The sequence below is a fragment of the Glycine max genome, chromosome 6, assembly GCF_000004515.6.
Source record: "Glycine max cultivar Williams 82 chromosome 6, Glycine_max_v4.0, whole genome shotgun sequence".
Lineage (NCBI taxonomy): Eukaryota > Viridiplantae > Streptophyta > Magnoliopsida > Fabales > Fabaceae > Glycine > Glycine max.
In genome coordinates, this window is record NC_038242.2 from 12097115 (window position 1) to 12117604 (window position 20490).

A 20490-nucleotide genomic window follows, 5' to 3' on the forward strand; every position below is an offset into this window, starting at 1 on the left:
TGCAGTGCTTCATAACTGGGTAACCAATGCTGCTGCAAAAAGTGATTTTCTGGCTTGCAGTGTACTACCGTAAATACCCCTTCCCACACCTCCGAGCCGTCTTGCACATGAAGGAATAAGTGAGAGGTCGATTCTGGTTGTTCATTGCACTAAGGACAGCTCACCTCACCAATGTGGACATTTCGTCTCTGCAAATTCACTTTGATGGCAACACCATTAGAGAAGAGACGCCAAACTAAATGTGCCGCCTTAGGTATCACTGATACTTTCCACAGCTCACCAAAACTTTCTTTCTTCTCCCTCCACACCCAAGAATCCCAAGTCTAGTGAGACACATTTCAGGTCTCAAATTAGTAAAAAAAATATTTAAAATTATATTTTAAAACAAGATTAAATTCAACTTCTAAAAAGATAAGAGATCAAAGTAAATATAATTAAAAACATGAAAGACTAAATATATATTTAAATTTTTCATAAAATTTTGTATTTGTTTGGTCTATCATACAATTGTATCTCACCATTGTCTTTTTTAACGAAAAGAAAAATACAACTGGGTTATGTTGGGCTGATTAGAACAACTTATGAATTAAGAGGATCAAACTGAATTGATTAAACATATTATAAAAAACATCATGATATTCTTTTTGTGGAGCTGTTGGCCATTCATGAAGGGTTAAAATTAGCTAGGAGTAAGGGGTTCCAGAAGTTGATATGTTATTTGGATTCCTTGCACTCTATTGATCTCATTCATGGCCAGGTTGATTGCTGCCATCAGTATGCAACTCTGATCTTCAACATCATTGGAATGTCCAGATCTTTCACATACCTACCCAGAGAAGGCAATCAATGTGCCGAGTTTTTATTTGCCGCCTTCTCAACTTAGTCTGCATTTGTTAGCTGATGCTGCAAGTGTGGCTTTTCTTCAAGGCATGTAATTAGTTTTGCTTTTTCTCCTCCTATATATACAAAAAAAAAAAAAGAAGACCATCAGATATAGATTACTAAGATTAGATTGAAGAAAATGCAAAAATAAAATGAAAACAACATGAAGAAAATGAATCACGTATGTATGACTTAACTGGTATAAAATTATGTCAAATATTTAGAGACACATAATAGTCTTTTGAACATAATTACATACTGGAAAAAAGATATAGATATTATATGTATTAATTATCTCAAATATTTAGAGACACATAACAGTCTTTATCTTTGAACATAATTACATCGTGCAAGGATATAGATAATATATGTAGTCTAGAAAAGAATAATAAAAAAAAAATCAAAAAAGTATATTTGAGTAAGAAAGTATATGAGTTATTGTAAAATTTTTGGTTGATTAATATTCTTACTTAAAAAATTTAAATGTAATTTTATTTTTCTTGTTAAAATCTATAATTTTGATTTTCATAATTTAAAATAAAATCAATAAGTTTTCATATTTTTAAAATTCGTACTTTTAATCCTCTAACAAATTCAAAAGGTGATGGTTAATAAGAAATTAATAATGTCACATAAGATATATGATTATTTATTTAATTTATTTCATATTTTCTTAATCTAAATTTTATAATAATGAGAGATTAAATATTTTTATTTTAAAATAAAGACTAAAATTATAGATTTTAAAAAATAAAGAAACCAAATTTTATATTCCAAAATAAAAAAATAAAATTACATATTTTAAAAAATAAAATAACTGAAATTGTATGTACGTAAGAAATAAAAAGGAAAAATAATAAACCTTAGAGAAAAGAAATAAAAAGGAAAAATAATAAAGCGTAGAGAAAAGGGACACATCCTCGAAAACCACGTCACTTGTGACACACCAATTATTTTCAGTCATGGTAGGTAATGAGATTTATCATTTATCCAGTGAAGGAAAGGAAGAGAGAGCAAGTGAGTGTTGCTTAGTATCCAAGACAAGACAGTGATAATATTGGAATTTTTGGAAGCCAAATTAGGCTTCCATTCTGATTCTACTATTTTATCTGCCTAGTTTTAGGGTACTGTTTATCATCGTTAGAATCTGAAGGTGTGAAGAGTGAAGATGGCAGAAGAAAAAGAATCAACGTCAATTCCTCTTAGTCAAGGGGACAATGCATCTCGCGACGATCCCGAAGACCCAGCCAAGTCTCCACTAAGCTCGCCCAACTCTTCCACTCGCAGGGTCCAATTCATTCTCTTTTTCACTTAATTTCTCTCTCTCTTTTTCTCTTTTTCTAAATTTTCCTATATTGTTTTTTTACCCTTTAAATTAGGGCTAGGTTGTTGGATCTTGCTTCTCGGTATCATTTTATATTTTCTTTATATATTTATTCGGTGGATATCGATAGACCACAAGTCAACCCATTTTTCTGGGCTGAGGAATAGTGGTTTTGTTGCGGCTACGATGGGTTGAGATCATTTTGCTCGTAATCTTAATGTAAGTAGAAAAACGTTTGAACCTAGAATCATATGTTTTGTAATTAATCATGTTGGCTGCATGAGGGATCTGCATTTGCAGCACTTGACGAAGTGGAGAGACAAATGAAATAGTTCAAATTTTAGCTTTGAGAATTTTCCTAGAATATTAAGCAGGAGAGTTTGGTCCAATTTTTATTTTGGTTTGCATTTCCTCTCGTGTGAAGTTGTTGTTTATTTTTTCTTACAAATTTTAGTGAGACCAATGCAGTAACAATAGTCTCTGTTAAGTTCTAACTGGTAAGGGTCTTGAAGTTGATTTTCTAATTTATTTGGTAAGGTGATGTTGCGGATTTTGCTTGCTATTTTCTCTGAGGAGCAAGATTTGCTCCTTGCTTTGTTGTCCTTACCTATAATATCTGAATAAAATATTTAAATTGATTCACACTAAAAATATCAAGTCACAAAAAATTAAAACGTGATCATAATTGATTGAATTGCACTTTTCCTGTTTTCCTGCACTATAGATGCCTCATAAAAAGGAGTAAAGGACACATGACTGCTGGATGCTGGAATTCTGGGCTGATTTAGTGTGAGCCTTTTTGCGAACAAAAATGATCACCTTCCTTTTTGTGACAAGAAGTTCTAAATGATGAAATCGAAGTTTACAAATAAATCAATGATTGCCTAACGTGCTTCTGTTTGGTGTGATATATATAGATTACAAAGTTTCATATTTTTTCAAGAGAAAATTTGTTTTTGTTTTGATGTTGACTCATTCTGTGCACTTGTTTCAGGCTTGCTGCTTTGTTCTCCAGAGTTGGGTCTCTAAGAAATTTATGACTGGATGGTAATGGACAAAACTACTTATTGAGATGATTAATTTTATCATCATTGTTGGTGTGCTTATTCATTTAGTTTTGAATCTGCAGCGTAGTTCTTTTTCCAGTTGCTGTTACCTTCTTCATTACATGGTGGTTTATTCAGTTTGTTGATGGTTTCTTTAGTCCAATATACTCCAGGCTCGGCATAGATGTGTTTGGTGAGTAATTTGTTTTGCCTTCAATTAACACAGCTTTGATAATTATATTTTCCCTCCTCAGAAGTTACAAATAGGGATTTTTTATTGTTCTACTGTAGATGTCATATGTCTGAAACATGAAAAGCAAAATAAATGAATATAGTGCATAAACTTGAAAGTTCAAAGATAATAGACTACTCATGGTTTTACCAATTGAGCAGGAAGGCATTATTGTTATCAGAATTTAGTGGCTAATCTGGAAGAACTCATTTCAATTATGCTCTAAATGGTTTAGAGGATATCTTATTGCCCTCATTCCTGTTCTTCTCTGCTTTCTTTGATTTATTTTTTTTCCTATCAGCACACAAATAGTATTGGTGGTGCTAAACCTTTTATATTTCTTCTTTTATTTTTTAATCTCTCCGATGGATGATCTGGATCTTGGTACCTGACCTTACTCTTTGTTTTGAATGTGATGTATAAAATGTGAAGGCTCTTCGTTTTTGGTGCAGGACTTGGTTTTGTGACATCGTTAGCTTTTGTATTTCTTATTGGTGTTTTTGTTTCGTCATGGATGGGAGCCACTGTTTTCTGGATTGGAGAGTGGTTCATAAAGCGAATGCCCCTTGTTAGGCATATATACTCTGCATCCAAGCAGATTAGTGCTGCAATATCTCCAGGTATTCTCTACATAACTGCGTAGTCCAATTAGGATTTAGCCAGAAAAGAGTTTGATGGTGGGTCCGAATTCACATGGATGAGCAGTAAGCCACATATAGGTTGGGTAGATAGTGATGTTACAATAGAAAAAATAACTTCTTTTCAAGTAGCTTTTTATGGCAAACTGCTCCCTTCAGGGACATCGATAAAATTATGGCAAAGTGCAGAATATCCTCTGTTTATTGGTCAGTTTTGAGTTCACCATTTTTCATATAAAAACATGTCGCACTAAACAGAAAATGTGATGATGGAAAAGAAAAGGTACTATAAGAACTAACAAAACTAGGTCGATTATGGTATTCTCCAGTTGTATGGACAATGAGGTTAAAAGGATGATACTATGATAGTTGTGGCAACGGTGGTGTCATGGGTGTGTTGTACTGGTTGGGAATTTGTAATAGTAATGTGCTAATGTTAAGGTGAATGTGTGATTGTGATTGTAGAAAATTTTTTAGTATTGATAACATGATACAAATTCACTTAACTGAATTGGGTACATAAATTGAATTTAGTTAATAGTTATTAGCTCTGTCATGTTACTCATTTGGTATGAATAAGGTTGATTAGGCTATTATAGATTGAAGGCATGCTTCTAATTGTTTTTCCTTATGATTTTACCTGTCAGCCTTGTTTTTAAGCCAAAATGTCTTGCCAATCAGTGAGTTATTGTTGATATTTGATAGATTGACAATTTTCAAATATTGGTGACAAGGATGTAACCATTTGTCATGATTTTTTTTTTAAATTTTCTTTTCAGATCAAAATACCACTGCCTTTAAAGAGGTAGCAATTATCCGTCACCCGCGTGTTGGTGAATATGCGTTTGGATTTATTACATCAACTGTTACTCTACAGGTACCCTGTACTGTCGCTATAAATTTGTTTGCCAACCTTGTGATGGTTTCCTTTCTTTATTTTGATAACAAATTAACTTCAACAATTTCTATTATTATTTATAATGCTTTAACTGCCATAAAATGTAATGTTATGATGTGGTCCATTTTGACATTATTCACCTTCACTAGAGCACCGTTGAACAATCCATAAAAGTAACGTGTGATGGAAGGGTGCCTGTGTGTGAGATTTGAAGCAGGCATATAAGTCTAACAAGTTTTGCATTGAGTTTATATAGTACATCTCTGGTTAATGATGGTTTTACTGAAGTGTTCTCTATAGAGTTAATTTTTTGTAAAAAATTAGGGACTTGCATTTGTCATTATGTCTCGTGTTCATCTCAAAGCAGCTTAGTGATAATCTCACAATATATTGTGTATCCTCCAATGAATTTTTGTGTTATTTTCTGAGGAACTACTAGTTTCTCTGTTTTGTTTGATATATTTAACCATTGATTATATCTTTTTTCCTCCATCGCAGAAAGATAATGAAGATGAAGAGCTTTGTAGTGTTTTTGTACCTACGAACCATCTATATATTGGTGATATATTTTTGGTTAATTCCAAAGATATTATAAGACCAAATCTTTCCATTCGAGAAGGCATTGGTAGGTTCTCTTTTGGTTGATTCATTACCAAGTACACTGTTTATATAGGTTACATCATGCTCGTTCAGGAATGTATATGGAGAGATATTGAATGAAAATCAGAACTTTGTCATTTGACTTCTGCATGTTAAAATTCTTGAACCATTATTTGCATTTCTTCTAATTCAATAGTGTATGTTGTTGCTGATACAGAAATCATTGTTTCCGGGGGGATGACTATGCCACAGTTGATATCTCCGGTGGAAAGGGCTACTCGACCGAATGAAAGAATTTCTTTGAACAGAATTGGATAAAGGATTTGACCTGCGGATCATGTGGGTGTTGGAAATTATTATAGTCTGAACCTCCTTGTAATGGAATATGTATTTGGATACATAAAAGTGTTGTTTAATATTTAGTTCTTTAATGAGAGTAATGTACCCTGTAACGCTGTAGTTGTAAACTTGTAACCCAGTATACCCTTGTTTTTGTTCTACATGTCCTTTCCACCCAGCCTCAGTCTGACAGAGATGAACTACTATGTACCATTAGTCCAATATAATGAATATATGTTCAAATTGGCTGCATGTTATTAACATTAAGTAGTTACAAATCCTAATAGTTAAGAACTTAGAATCTCCATCTAAATATAATTGATGTAAAGTTTATCCAAATTACATTTTATGTTTCTGTTTGTTTGGAAAACTACGTTGAATTATTGTTTTTTCATCTTTACAAAGAGGCATACGTAAAGAAAAATTGCAAAATTATTTGATGGTCAAATTTAAAACATTATCGTTGTGATTATATAATATGTTTGAGTGTTCGGGGCAATTCTTGTTTGTATTTTATTTTTCATACAAACTTTTTTTATGATACATATATTTTTGAATTTTGATAATAATATTTTTACATTAAATAAGTCATCTAATTGATATTTTAATACTTTAAATCAATACTTTAATTTCTTCAATTAACATTATAAACTATTGTCAATTTACCACACCAAAAAGACTAATATTTTTTAATTTACAAGTAAATATTTTAAATGTTTATATTTTTATTTTTATCATTAGCCAAACCTTTCTTGTCAATTTTTTAAATTATATATATATATATATATATATATATATATATATATATATATATTATTTGAATTTATAAATATGTATGCAAGGCAAAGTATAAAAAGAACTTGGTGCAAAGAAAATTTTAAGTGACAACCAAACCCGTGGATAGATTGATTTTGGTTATTCTCTCTTAATTAGATAGATTGAGTTTGAGTGCAGGATACATGTGATTTTAAAAGAAAATTAAAATAAGAAACAAACACCATGTTGTTCAATGTTCACTTGATTAACTTTTAAATTTAATTAAAAAAAAATTGTAGTACGTAATGGTAGACTTATTTTTGACGTTTTAATTACGGTGATAAATTTGGCGTGGATGTCCACTTGTATATAAATGTCCTGTTTCCCAGTTTATTTTATTTGTTCGTTTTCGTAAGGTTTATAGATTAGGAAGACCGGAATAGCCAACCAAACCCGTCGTCGTCTAGTTATCTATCTCCTCCACCAGCGAAAACCCCAAAACCCTAGAATTCAAGAATCGAAAGCAATGGACTTCGACGAGTACGATTACTTGGAGAAAACAGTGGAGGAGCAAGAGGACCACGACAGCAGCCGGAAGAAGAAGGAGAGCGAGAGGAGCTACAGGAAGCGCGAGGAGATCGACGAGGGAATCGAAGAGACGAAGAGCAAGAGGTCCAGGGGCGACGAAGAGAACGGCTCCAAGAAGGATAAGGACCGCGAAGAACGCGACAGGGAGCGCCGCAGGGACAGGGATAGAGATGGTGAGAGAAGTAGCAGAGACAGGGATAGGGATAGGGATAGGGAGAAGGAGAGAGAGAAAGGGAGGGAACGGAGGGAAAAGGATAAAGAGAGGGAGAAGAGGGAGAAGGAGAAAGAGAAGGAGAAGGAGAGGGAAAGAGAAAGAAGGGAGAGGGAACGGGAACGGGAAGAGAGAGAGAGGTCTCGGAGGAGTAGGAGTCGTTCCGAGAGAGAAAGAGAAAGAGAACGGGATTTCGACACCAGAGATAGCAGGTAATGAATGCACTTAATCTTCCTTCTTCTTTGCCAATTCTCTCTCTTTTTTTTTTTTTTTAAAAAAATTCTTTTTGCTCGTAGATGAGGTTCTCTGCCAAGTGTTTTATGCCCAGGCTTGGCTAACTTGTAGTGAAGTTATGAATATGGTTAATGAAACAATGAACTTGTAACTTATCAGCTATGTATGCATTATAACACTTCATTTCAGGCCTATCCTATAATTAATGGAATTAGTTTTTGTCATTTGTTACTTTGCTCAGCTTATCCCAGTACCTTTTGCTCCCTGCTTATTTAACTTTTAAATGCAGTTTTAGTTATTGACTCAGCTGTTTTTCTGTATTCTATTGTATCATTTTTTTGTGGGGAGGGTGTTATTGCATGTTAAGGACAATGCTCATAAGCTAAATTGCATGAGTACGGGCTTGAGTAGTATGGGTTGACTGGTATGGCAATATTTTCAAATACTAGGGTATGGGTATGGAGACAACAGTATATATTATAATAGAATATATAAACATAGACAATAAAGTAATTAAATCACAAGATAATATCATTTGTATGATATTCTGTTGTCCGTGATTGTGTGTTTAACTTAATAGTCCATACCTCCTCTAGATGGTTTATCCAATCCATTTTCTTTTAAAAAGGATGGGATGAGATAGGTAACTGAGAGCCGTATTTTGTTTTAGGAAGTAAACAAAACTTTTTTTTTTCTAGAGCCAACTAGAGCTTTTTTGAGCATGAATTTTTTTTATTGTTGTTTGTATCATGTGAGTGAGGTGTTCTTATCATCAAATGCCTTCCATTCTAGATGTAGATGTAAATTTTCTCTATATCATAACTATTGTAAGTATTGGGTTTCTCCTTTAGGGATAAACATAGTAGTCAATAGTGTGCAGTGCTAAATGGCGGCCATGGTGGAATGGCGAGGTGGATTTTTTTTCCAACCCTCATATAGGCAATTTGTGAAGGAAGTCTCACTATGGTGGCACCATAGGCTGCAATGGCGTGTTTACATGGCAAAATTTTGGCCTTCCACCATGTTCTGCCGTCTTCTGCCATCGATAACATTGATAGCGTAGTGGAGAGGCTCTAGGTTGCTATGGGGTTCAAATAGAACCAGAGCGGATTTCAATAGTGGCCATTTCCACGGGCTATAGCAGTGCTACTATGATATAGGCTGCAAAACCCCTTTTTTACCCCTGATAATGCTGTTTAGGGTTTTTGGGGTGAAATTGTGATTTCTACCCTTTTTTCTAATGCTTTTCTTTTACTTCATATACATAATAAGATTTGAAACCCTTCTTCCTTGACCATTCCACAAAAAGTTATGACTGTTTTGAGCTTTGTTTCTTCATACATCACAGGACTATTTTTTTCCTTGTGTTCCATGCTTTCTTCTTCCTTTATATTTCCTAGTTTACATTCTGCCAATTTTATCTTATTTGTGGTGTTCTTTTTCTATTAATTTCACCATCATCTCTCATTTTTTGACTTTGTTACTATGTTCTTGTTGCTCCTAGGTTGATGGTGACTGTGTTCATAGATTGTGACTTACTTTAAGTTTATGATTTCCTTTGACTTTTTTAGAGTATTTATGTGTAATATATAATTATAATATTATAACTATAATAATATTTAAAATAGGAAACTTCCTGCTGCTGCATTCTCAAAGCTGGCTGCTATGTCCTGCTACCTGTGATTGATAAATATGGGGATAAGTATTGCGGTACACAAGTAGCTAGGAGTGCACTACCTTTTAAATGTTAGGAAATAGGAACCTGGCAATAATTTTTACTAATTTATTAGGAATTTGGGAAAAGGTAATACTGAACAGAGGCACTGGTGTGTATGGATATCATAGAATTAAATGCTACTTTGGACTGTTATATTAACAATATACTTTGAAATAATGACTACAGTTGTGAGTTTGAGACATTACCCCCTCTCAAGATTAGGTGCTGTTTTGAACTCTAACATTAGCTATGTTTGTTTGGATTTATGTTACAAATTATACAATCTGAATATCAGGTGTAAATTTGATGTACTACTCTGCTTATTTTCTTATAGCCAAATTTTAATTTGAATTGCAGGAGATTTAGGGACAAAAAAGAGGCAGCGGAGCCCGAGGCAGATCCAGAAAGGGATCAGAGAACTGTTTTTGCTTACCAGGTTGATTGGTTGGTCATTGGCCTTTTATTTTGTTATAAATATTGTAAGATCTGATATGTTAGGGCATTTAGTATCCTTTTCTAATGATTGCCAATTTTCTATGTGATGATTACAGATGCCCTTAAAGGCATCGGAGAGGGATGCTTATGAATTCTTCTCAAAAGCTGGCAAGGTCAGTTGTCTTTAATTTTTGCATACAGTTATTGTTTTTTCCTACTTGTTTGACTATTTTACTAGTGGGAGATGACTTATGTTTCCATTGGAACCTTTGCTATTTCTGATGTAAAATGGTAGATTTAGTTGATATTGATAACAATCAGTATTCTATGCTTGGGGCTTCAGTTTTGAGTACTCCCGTGACTTTATTGTGCTTAACAGTCTGTGCACGTGTGATGAGTGAATAATGGGTTATATGGATATTTTGAATCTCTGGATGTAGTTGTTTGCTTGCTCAGATCTAAGTCTACCTGGTGACTTCTATGATGTGATAATTCCTCTATTTACTTCTAATGTTCCTTATTTTCAGGTGAGGGATGTCCGTCTGATCATGGATAGGAACTCAAGACGATCTAAAGGAGTTGGGTATGTGCTTTCTTATAAAACAATTTATTCTTCATGTGCATGCACTATTATGGTATTAGGATATCAACTTTCAAGAATCATGTTTAACTGTATTCTTAAATGGACTAGCAATGCGATAATGATGAGGGATGATGGGGGAATACCTTGCACTCATGTTTAATCAATTCATGCTGCGTACTCAAGGTAGATGACATAATCCCGGTTTTCTTTTTGGTCCTTTTCCCGATTTTCTTCCTCTGCATTTGTGATACACAGTGAGGATTTCTTTCTTTTGTTGAGCCTTTTCAATTTATATCTCTTGAACTGGTTATGACATATTTCTCGACAAGGTTGATATGGAGGGAATTTTTTTCTACTTTCTGGGGTGGGTGGGTGGCCTGTGGTAGTGGATGTGTGAATGATATCCATATGGATTTGGTGCTGTTTGGCCTTTAGAGTTGTGTGACCAGTGGTTGCAGTACCAGACCAGCCTTAAGTTGGGTTCCCTTTCTTAGCATTGATTTGCTCACATGCACATACATAAGTGAATATGAGTTGCTGTTTGCTGGTTACTATCCTCCTTGTCTTGGCGATTCCCTATGGTCTCTTGCTTCTTTCATGGTCTTATTCCCTCTTGATTGAAATATATGCTTTAGTTTTGTATTTTTATTAAGTCAGGCTAAAATTTTCTTTACATGAGTTAGATGCATCAAAAGATACTCTCAGCTTGAGCTGTCTGAACTAGAGTTTTTGTTTCTCTACATCTTTGCTGCATGCTTTGTAAGTTTTGATTGAACTCTTTGTATTTTGTAGTTCTGAAAACTTGATGTAAGTTCTTGATGATGATGTAGGTATATTGAGTTTTATGATGCAATGTCAGTGCCAATGGCAATTGCTCTCTCTGGCCAACTTCTTCTAGGACAACCTGTAATGGTCAAGCCTTCTGAGGCTGAAAAGAACCTTGTCCAATCTAATGCTACCAGTGGAGCTGCTGGAGTAGTAGGACCATATGGAGCTGTGGACAGGAAACTATATGTGGGGAACCTTCACTTTAACATGACGGAGAGTCAATTGAGAGAGGTATTTGGATTTGGTTGTCTGGTGAATATGTTTTACTTGAAATTTCATTACTGCCAAGTGCCAGTCATCGTTAGGAATATGAATACTGAGAACCAAACACCAATTTAAATATACCCTTAAGAACATGTGAACAACTAAGTAGCTTTTCTCTAAACTGGTTTAGTGCAATCAATCTGCTGTCAGACATTAAATAAAATGATTTGATATTTTTTTTCCTCAGATTTTTGAGCCATTTGGTCCGGTAGAGATTGTACAACTACCTCTTGACTTGGAGATGGGACATTGCAAGGGCTTTGGGTTTGTTCAAGTTTGTTACTAACACTTAACTTCAAAAACTATTGTTTCCAATAATAATGTTACTTATCTCTTTTGTATATTATTTCTGGAACAGTTTGCCCATCTTGAGCATGCCAAGGCTGCGCAGAGTTTAAATGGAAAATTGGAAATTGCTGGCAGGACTATAAAGGTAGAAATGTTTTTGTGTGGGTCTATTTGTTTTTCTCACTTTGCTTGTCCTTTAGTTTGTAATTAATGCTGTTCATCGAACACAGGTTTCATCTGTAACAGATCATGTTGGAAACCAAGATACAACTGCCAAATCTGCAGATTTTGATGATGATGAAGGTGGATTGGTAAGTGTTCACTTGTATAAAACTTGAAACAAAATTGGGTTCCCACAGGAAAGTTTGTCATTGAAACTTATTTCTCATTGTACAATAATTTTATTTTGGGTGAATGGTTTTTTATTCAGCTTGGCTTGATTGACCAGAAGTTTTGTTTATTTTAATAATACTTTAGTAACTAATTATTCTAGCTTCAAATATTTGCAGTTCGACAACTGGCTTGCTACTATGATAGATACCTGCATTATAGCTTTTTTGTTGTTGTTGAGAAGGCATTACAAATTGATAATGTTGAACAAATTAAATTCTAAGGATGTCTTATTAGTTGTGCCTGTTTTTTTGCATATTTACTAGGCTTAGAAATAGGTGCTTTTAAAGTTTCTTCTTTTCCCTGATCTGGCTCTAAATCTGAAGTTTTTAATTTTTTTCTCTGCTTAGTTCCACCTATTCTGCAGCCATAAACTGCATTTTTTTCTATGTGGGATTCTGGGGAAGTGTAGCGGTGGTTAAGAAAACTCAGCCAAATTAAGTCTATTCCTGGGGATTAGTTTCTTGCTCATGTATTCTACTTTTTTTTCTGTGTACAGTCTTTAAATGCCCAATCAAGAGCATTGCTTATGCAGAAGCTGGACCGCTCTGGCATTGCTGCAAGGTTTGTTTAAAGATTTTCCTCTAGTATATTCTGTAAACTTGTTCATTTTCTTAACATATTCCAAACATTGCAGCATTGGTCTGCCCATTGCGAATGGGTCATCTCCTGCTCAACAGGCTATTATGCCTATTGGTAATCCAGGTATAGTACCAGCAGTTGCACCAGCTGTCCCAACACAAATTATGCCTATCCCAGTGACTGAACCTGTTGGAAACCCCAGTGAGTGTTTACTGTTGAAGAACATGTTTGATCCAAACACTGAGGTGAGGATTAACTGATTGATTAAAATTACCCTCTGCTATTTAATTCAACAATGTACTAATATCAAATATTATAAGATGCAGACCGAACCAGATTTTGATCTAGACATTAAAGAGGATGTAGAAGAAGAGTGTTCCAAATATGGACGAGTGAAGCATATTTATGTTGACAAGTAAGTTTATGAATGTGTAGCCCTTGTCCATAAAAGATTCATTCCCTCTTTCTGTTATCTTATTTTCCCATTTACACTTTATGCGTACTTGCCATTTTATAATTGATTCATCTTCTATGCAGAAGAAGTGCAGGTTTTGTGTATTTGCAGTTTGAAACAGTGGAAGCAGCAAGTGCTGCTCAACGTGCAATGCACACAAGGTGGTTTGCAGGCAGAATGATATCTGCTATCTATATGGTATGCGTTTCCTGTCTTGAGGACTTTGTTTCTTCAGATTTGCAAATTTAACACATTACAGTGAGAATTGTGCTGATTTCAACTGTCTTTATGGAGTGTTTGTGTCTATAAACCGGGCATTGTTGGATGAAAATTTTAAACTGAGGAGATTAATATTAATTTACAAAACATGGGATACTAGTATGATTTAAACAAATCGCATGGGATATCTTGTAATCTGCTTTGTGATAGGTAAACACTTGATTGGCTTATTGGGTGCCTTCTCTTGATGGGTTGGGGAGTCATTTGACCTGATAAGTAGTGGAAATTGAACCCAAGCCTTTCAAAATCAAATGAAGTGCTTTGATCCTTGTTAGTTCTTGTCAGTTGAACCAATGCTGCTGCTGATAATGACTTTAATGTATTAGTATTGAGTTTCTAGCAGATGGGCACTTAATTCATTGTGCTGTGCTGAAGATTGTTAGTGCAAAATTTGAGTTGCACAGGAAATTTTCAGTTGGTCAAATTAAATTCAAATGCTATTATATGTGCTGGTGTAATAGTGGTGTGCTTAAATTGATTCTTAAATACCATGCTCGTGGTTTTGCTGCATCCCTTTTCTTTTAAATAGGTATTTTAAGAATAGTTGTTTCTGATTTGCAGCTACCTCAGATGTATGAAACCAAATTTAAAGGTGACGCTTGAAGAAAGTACTTACAGACTTGTTGACTCAGATGGCAATCTGCTTATTTTTCTCACATTAGTTTCTGAAATTGAGTTTAGTTTATAAATTTTATTCATAACTTGCACTATTAGATGTATGTTTACAGAAATTTTACTGTCAAGGTTGTGTGATATTCATGATCAGTAATTTTTTTCCCATCTCAATGTATTTTATTTTACAATAGTGCCTTCTCTTTTTATCTTGTTCATTTCTTTGTGAGCGCTATTGTTTGATTGATAAATACAACTGTGCTGGGGAATGTAAGTAGTGTAGCGAATTGTACGATACGAATTTATCTATAATCTGTGTTTAGCATAGTTTTAAAAACCAAATTTGACTGGCTGGTTAAACCGGTCTGTTAATTTTTTTTTTAAATTGCTTATTTCGGAACTGGTGAGAAATGTTAAAGAGCAGGTAGAATTGGTTTAGAATCGGTTAAAATAGGTGAAAATTGATTAAAATCTTAGTTCGTTGCATTTTTTTAAAGTTTAAAATATTTAAGATAAATAAAAATACATATTTAAGCCTTAAGGTATATATTATTTTGTCAGTTATTATTAGTTTATCTCATAATTTAATTATTTACATTTTATATTTTTATATCTTAATTTTTTGATGATTTTATCACTCAAAATATATAATATTAAAAATCTAAATTTAATTATTACCAATATGAGTATGATTCAACTGTAGTTAAACTAATAATATGTGAAACAGTACTTTTATTATTTAATAATTGGCTTGAGTTTTAAAACATTGTTTTTAACAGAAACAAATAATGATTGAAGAGATGTTGGAAAGATTATTAAATATATGAACGAGAAGGTTGAGGATGGTGTGGTTTTCATCTGAAAGACAAATTGTATAAAAAGTGATTTCGTTCGCGATACAGATATGCATGAGAAATCAAATTTGATCCGAGTTAGCAGTCAACTGTAAGCTGTCAATGTGCTAGTTCATCTACAGAAAAAAAAAAATTAAATAGCTTTCAGGTAGCACGAAAATGTAAAGGTATTTACAAAGTAATAATTGTCATTTTCATTGTGTTTTTGAGAAAATGTTTAATGTAGTTAATTGACTACGCTATTAAATAACATGAAACAAATACTAATCAGTGGATGACTAAAAATATTAAATATTAGGCAGGCCCAAGGGAAAAAAGCCCATTGTTGTAATTAGAAAGAGGAAGAAGAAGGTTAAGTTAATTTGGCGGTCTCTTCGGCGATAAGACCGCAACGTTATAGCCCTACTCACGAGCCTTTTTACTCTGCTCGGTATACAGGGAGAGTGCAACAACAAACGCACCAGGTACGCTCTCTTTCTCTCTCCCTAAATTTCAATTCAAACCACAAACACAAACCCATATCCCCAAAACCTGTGTCTGTCAACTGCACTTAGAGAGAGTGAGTGACGCAACCAGACTAGCACGCACAACACACAATAACTGCATGTAAGATAGATTATTCTCTAAACCCTAGCTAGCATCCTCTGATTTCATCTTTCTCTGTTTCTGAAGTTTGCTTTTCCGTATTGTTTGATTTAGATGGATAGGTATCAGAGGGTAGAGAAGCCCAAGGCAGAGACTCCTATAAACGAGAATGAGATACGCGTCACTACTCAAGGAAGGATGAGGAATTACATCACCTACGCCACCACTCTCCTCCAGGTTACTTACTATTTCGTGCATTTTTTTAATCAGATAATAACTCTTTATGTTTTTGTCTAACCCAAAAATTGGGCCAAACCCGCTGTTTATTGAATTAACTCCATGAAAATACTTTTTCTTAGGGTAGGTAGGTCCAATCGGATTAATGCCGTCTGTTAGTGGAATGAAATTTCTTTGGAATGTTAATTGTAACGAGGAGTCATTTTTATGTTTTAATTAACATTTAAGTTTTAATTAACCCTTAAATATTAGATGCGCTTGGTTCACAAATAAAAACAATCTCTCTCTCTCTCTCTCACACACACACACACACACACACAAACACACACACACACACACACACAAACACACACACACACACGTGTCTTAGAATGGAGTGGCTTAATCACTCAAATTTAAATGTGTATCTGAAAGCATTGAAACATGATTATAGGAAAATGTGAGAAAATCATAAACCAAAACGGGAGTGAATTGACAATCAATTATCTGGTAAAGAATCTGATAAACAGAAGGGGTGGGGGGTTGAACTTTTGGGAAATGGCAATCAAATCAATGAAGAAAACGATGACTAAAACCAAGAATTTGCAAAATCAGTGAAGTTTTCTGGTGAATTAACATGACTGATGTGTAAGAGATAAAACAAAAGAGCTATGTACAATTCTCTGTAGAAATATGTTTCATGATATTTTCACCTCTGTTTTTAAGCTTACATCAAACTAATCCTTAAGATGATAATCCTTTACTTTTTTTGTTTGTGATGCTTGATGACTTTTCATTTCACATAGACTGAAAAAATTGTACTCTCTAACTGCAAGTTATTTTATTTTCTGGATAATCATTGTCCTTCTTAGCACTTCCTTGTCGTTGCTTTGGCCTATCTATCTCTCTATATTTATATTCTGTGTACTTCATCATTTACATTGATTTTCTGCTGGTGGTAGGATTTGTCCCTTTTGTTTTTGGTGTGATCCATCCATGCAAGTATCAATCTATCTAGAATCGACGGATATTTTACTATTTTTTAACATTTTATCTTGCTCTATAGGAGAAAGGATCTAGTGAAATTGTTCTCAAAGCAATGGGACGTGCAATAAATAAGACCGTAATGATTGCTGAACTGATCAAGGTGGGAGGATCAATATCTTTATGGAATATGGTGGCCTGCACTTGTTCATCTTACTTTCGTGAGTTGTGATGGTTCTGTTACTTGTTTCAGAGAAGGATTGTTGGTCTGCATCAAAACACCCAAATTGGATCAACTGATATAACTGACACATGGGAACCACTAGAAGAAGGCCTTCTTCCGTATGGATTTTTGTTTCTTCTATGCTACCTTATCAAATACTAAATTTCTGTGTTTGGGAGTGATTCCTTTGGTTTTGTGTTGTACTTGCCCAGTTTGGAGACTACTCGCCATGTTTCAATGATCACAATTACCTTGTCAAAGAAAGAATTGGATACGTCATCCGCGGGGTAAGAACTTGTGTAATATTGTATGACATTTGTATCTCTAAATGTAGTTGTTTGATGGCTTGTATTTTAACAGGCCTATTTATTTATAAGACAAGCTGCTAGATCACTAGTTAAAATTAGCAAAAAGATCATTTTTCTTGTGTTTCAGTTAGTTTGTTACAGTATCTAACCAGACCATCAGACCTGTGGTTTACACATGGAGTGAAACTGGGATATTAGTCCTGGGGTGGGGGGGAGTGGGGAGATTCACCGTTGAGATTGATTGAGTTCTTTTTAATTATGTTCGCTGGTTGCAAGATTTTAATTTTTCTTTTCTCATGCAGATACCAACATCCTCTTCCAGTTGATCAAGTAAAACCTTTAAATGAATATGAAGAGGAAGGAGGTGAGTTGATAAGTTTTTCTTTTAATGTTTCAAGACTGGATTTTGTAGCATGTTGACAGTAATATGATTTGATGTAGAAGGCTCACCAAGGATGCGAGGAAGAGGACGTGGTCGTGGAAGGGGCAGGGGTAGAGGTATTGATAAGGACTTTGTTTCCCTCATTCACTGTAGATTCCTGTATTGTAGTTTTCAAATGGTCATAATTGCTTTCTTGGACTCTTTTTTGTTTTTCTTGTGGTTTCTTTAAAATGTAAAAGCTGCTTATGAGAGCAAAATCTGTTCTTAGGATTTTACAATGGGGGTATGGAATATGGTGATGATTGGGATGGTGGGCGTGGCTATGGTGGAAGAGGGCGTGGCCGTGCAAGGGGGCGTGCTTTTCGGGGACGAGGACGAGGCTATGGTGTGCAGCCAGTTGGGTACTATGACTATGGTGAATATGATGCTCAACCTCCCCCACGTGGTAAGCATGCAAGTCCTCAAATTTTGATTTCATGATGATGAAGATAGATTGTTATTGCTTAAATTACAGCTCTTGTATTATCAGATAAGTAATGCGAGTTATTGGAAGCAGCATATTGAATGAATTTGCGGTTTTAAGTCTTATATTTTGCTGTGCTATTTGCATTACGTGGTGCTTCCTATTAAGTCAGGCTACAGAAGAAACAGGACAAAATTACTTCATTTGAATTCATAGACTGTTTGTGTCTTTTTAATTTCCTCTGTTCTCTTTTGTTCCTTCTTGTTTCCAGCCTTTTAGAGTTCTCATCCTAGACTACCTGAGCGGGGACATGTTCGTATAATTTTATTTGATGTGGTGGGCATCTTAGTATAATTTTTGTTTGATGGTTTTGCAGGCCGTGGACGTGGAAGGGGGAGAGGTCGTGGACGTGGAAGGGACCGGGGACCACCTGCTTGATCAAGTGGCTGTTTCTTATCATGTATATGTTAAAATTAGATGTTGCCTCTCTGTTTAGTATTTTGTGAGATTTACTTATATTTTGGTATTATGTGAAGCGGTCGGTGTTGCAGCCATGTTCCTGCAGTTTTGATTATGTAGTTGTTTCCCCTGTAACCACTATAATTTTGCTAAGTTGGGTAGAGTAAGTTAGATATCTTTTCTTTGTTTAAAGACTCATAAAATCACAATTGTAAAATTTTTTAATAGGAGTTATTGCAGTAAGGTCTTTCGAAGTTTGATTTAGTGTGATTGGTTTACTGGTTTAATTTATTGAAGAAATGTTATTGTTTGTCAATTTTGTAAGAAAACTTTTAAAAAGCAAGCGATGAAAATTGAAACATGCAATTAGTGGGCGTCTGATTTCTGTTGTGTATACTGAGATTTTGGGCGGGAGTCATGGCACCTAAAAAAATAGTCTGTAGGTAAATTTTTTAATTCTACCATCAACTTTAGCGCATCACCTTTGTTTTCAACCATCAAGGATTTCATATGAATTCAGGTAGATTCTACGGTGGACCATGAAGGCTAATCGTAAGATATAATATTAAAAAAATTGGACGGGTGAGATTAAATGAGATTGAATAATGTTAAAAACTGGATACTTATAGATAAATAGTTAGGCAATTTTGCAATTTGGTCCTTATATAAATGTAAGAGTTGGACCGTTTTGTAATTAAGTTTTTGGTTCAATTTGAGAAAGTGAAGTCTGATAGAGACCAATGGGAGAAGTAAGGATGAAGTCTAGCGCGATTTCGGTGTATGGCTCTAGCCAATGTCAATGTCGGCCTCGAGCCCTAATATTACAGAGAGGCATCAGTTTTCTTTCTTTGTTAGAGAATTCTCGTGTAAAAGAGACCACTATGCTCATAAATCCCTAGATCTCAATTTTCTTCAAAAAAAAATTGATTAAACTTGTGCGGTAACATCGTTATCGTCGTGGTCATTGCAGCAGATCCCCTCGCGGCACGAGCGACGGAAGGTGAGGTTGATCTATTAGATCTCGTTCTTGATCTTTTTGAGCGCGTCCAGAACCATGGGCTCACACAGACTCCTTTAGGTAGATCTGGTAGTCCTTGAGCCAAAATCATTCTCAGACTACATTGTAAAGGGATCCGCGAAATCGATGGAAAGGAAGCTGCGAAAACGGCGTCGATGCCGATGATGGAAAGGGATCTGCGAAGCAACCATCAGCTCCGGTCGTCGAATTTTGGGCTCAGACGGTGTTTCCGGTGGCATTGGTACTCGGGATCGTGTTGTCGTTTCTGTTCGTGAGGATTGCAATCTGACACGCAAGATCGAGAATAACCTGACATGGGTCACCGTGTGCTTTCAATGTTTTGGTATTGTTTAGGTGAATCATATCTTTAGTTATTTGAAATGGATCTATTTGTTGTTGATTTGGTTCATGTGTGCCTGAATTGGAAAAGGGGAGAAACAGGTTCGGAGACGAAGTGAAGCAATTTCCAGAATTTGTTAGTAGCATTTTAATGTTTCAACAAAATATTTTTTGGTGGTTTTTAACCCTACGAAACTCAGTCATCCCGAAAATAAAATCTCATATCATTACTTGATAACAACAGAAATTAAGTAAGGACTATAAACATTGACGGATAAAAAGATTAGAAATTAAGATCAGTCAACTTTTTGTTTCAAGACTAAAAGTAAAAATTTGAAAAAATTTAAAAATCATAAACATAATAACCCTTAAAAATGAGATATTTATGTATCATTATTTTTCTCTTTTAATTATTTATGTTGGTCGGATTAAGGGTGTCGATTGGTCTACTTTGACCATCATGAAAATTGTCAAATTTG

At 34.7% G+C, this 20490-nt stretch overlaps 3 protein-coding genes across 6 annotated transcripts; all 3 read left to right on the forward strand.

The window, feature by feature from the left end:
• Positions 1-1796: 1796 nt before the first annotated feature.
• LOC100801920 (protein LIKE COV 2) lies at positions 1797-6202 on the forward strand. Its single transcript, XM_003526795.4, has 7 exons — positions 1797-2170; positions 3201-3253; positions 3336-3445; positions 3937-4104; positions 4902-4999; positions 5519-5645; positions 5838-6202. Exons 1-7 carry the CDS (start codon positions 2051-2053, stop codon positions 5936-5938), a joined length of 777 nt encoding a protein of 258 aa, XP_003526843.1. The 5' UTR covers positions 1797-2050; the 3' UTR covers positions 5939-6202.
• Positions 6203-7104: 902 nt separating this feature from the next.
• On the forward strand, positions 7105-14348 carry LOC100802446 (RNA-binding protein 39). The gene is made up of 13 exons (XM_003526796.5): positions 7105-7726; positions 9823-9901; positions 10017-10073; positions 10428-10483; positions 11314-11542; positions 11763-11849; positions 11934-12008; positions 12094-12174; positions 12753-12817; positions 12891-13080; positions 13162-13250; positions 13373-13487; positions 14130-14348. The coding sequence occupies exons 1-13, from the start codon at positions 7242-7244 to the stop codon at positions 14169-14171; spliced, it is 1650 nt and encodes a 549-aa protein (XP_003526844.2). The 5' UTR covers positions 7105-7241; the 3' UTR covers positions 14172-14348.
• Positions 14349-15340: 992 nt separating this feature from the next.
• Positions 15341-18912, forward strand: LOC100802967 (ribonuclease P protein subunit p25-like protein). 4 transcript variants are annotated; one of them, XM_014776451.3, is made up of 9 exons: positions 15341-15498; positions 15734-15856; positions 16902-16982; positions 17073-17161; positions 17255-17329; positions 17653-17714; positions 17795-17848; positions 18001-18177; positions 18572-18912. In XM_014776451.3, exons 2-9 carry the CDS (start codon positions 15734-15736, stop codon positions 18631-18633), a joined length of 723 nt encoding a protein of 240 aa, XP_014631937.1. In that variant the 5' UTR covers positions 15341-15498; the 3' UTR covers positions 18634-18912. The 4 variants fall into 4 exon arrangements, with proteins under 4 accessions (XP_014631937.1, XP_003526845.1, XP_006581745.1 ...); XM_003526797.4 differs by having other exon boundaries at positions 15342-15498; positions 17792-17848; XM_006581682.3 differs by having other exon boundaries at positions 15382-15640; positions 17792-17848.
• The last annotated feature ends 1578 nt before the right edge of the window (positions 18913-20490 follow it).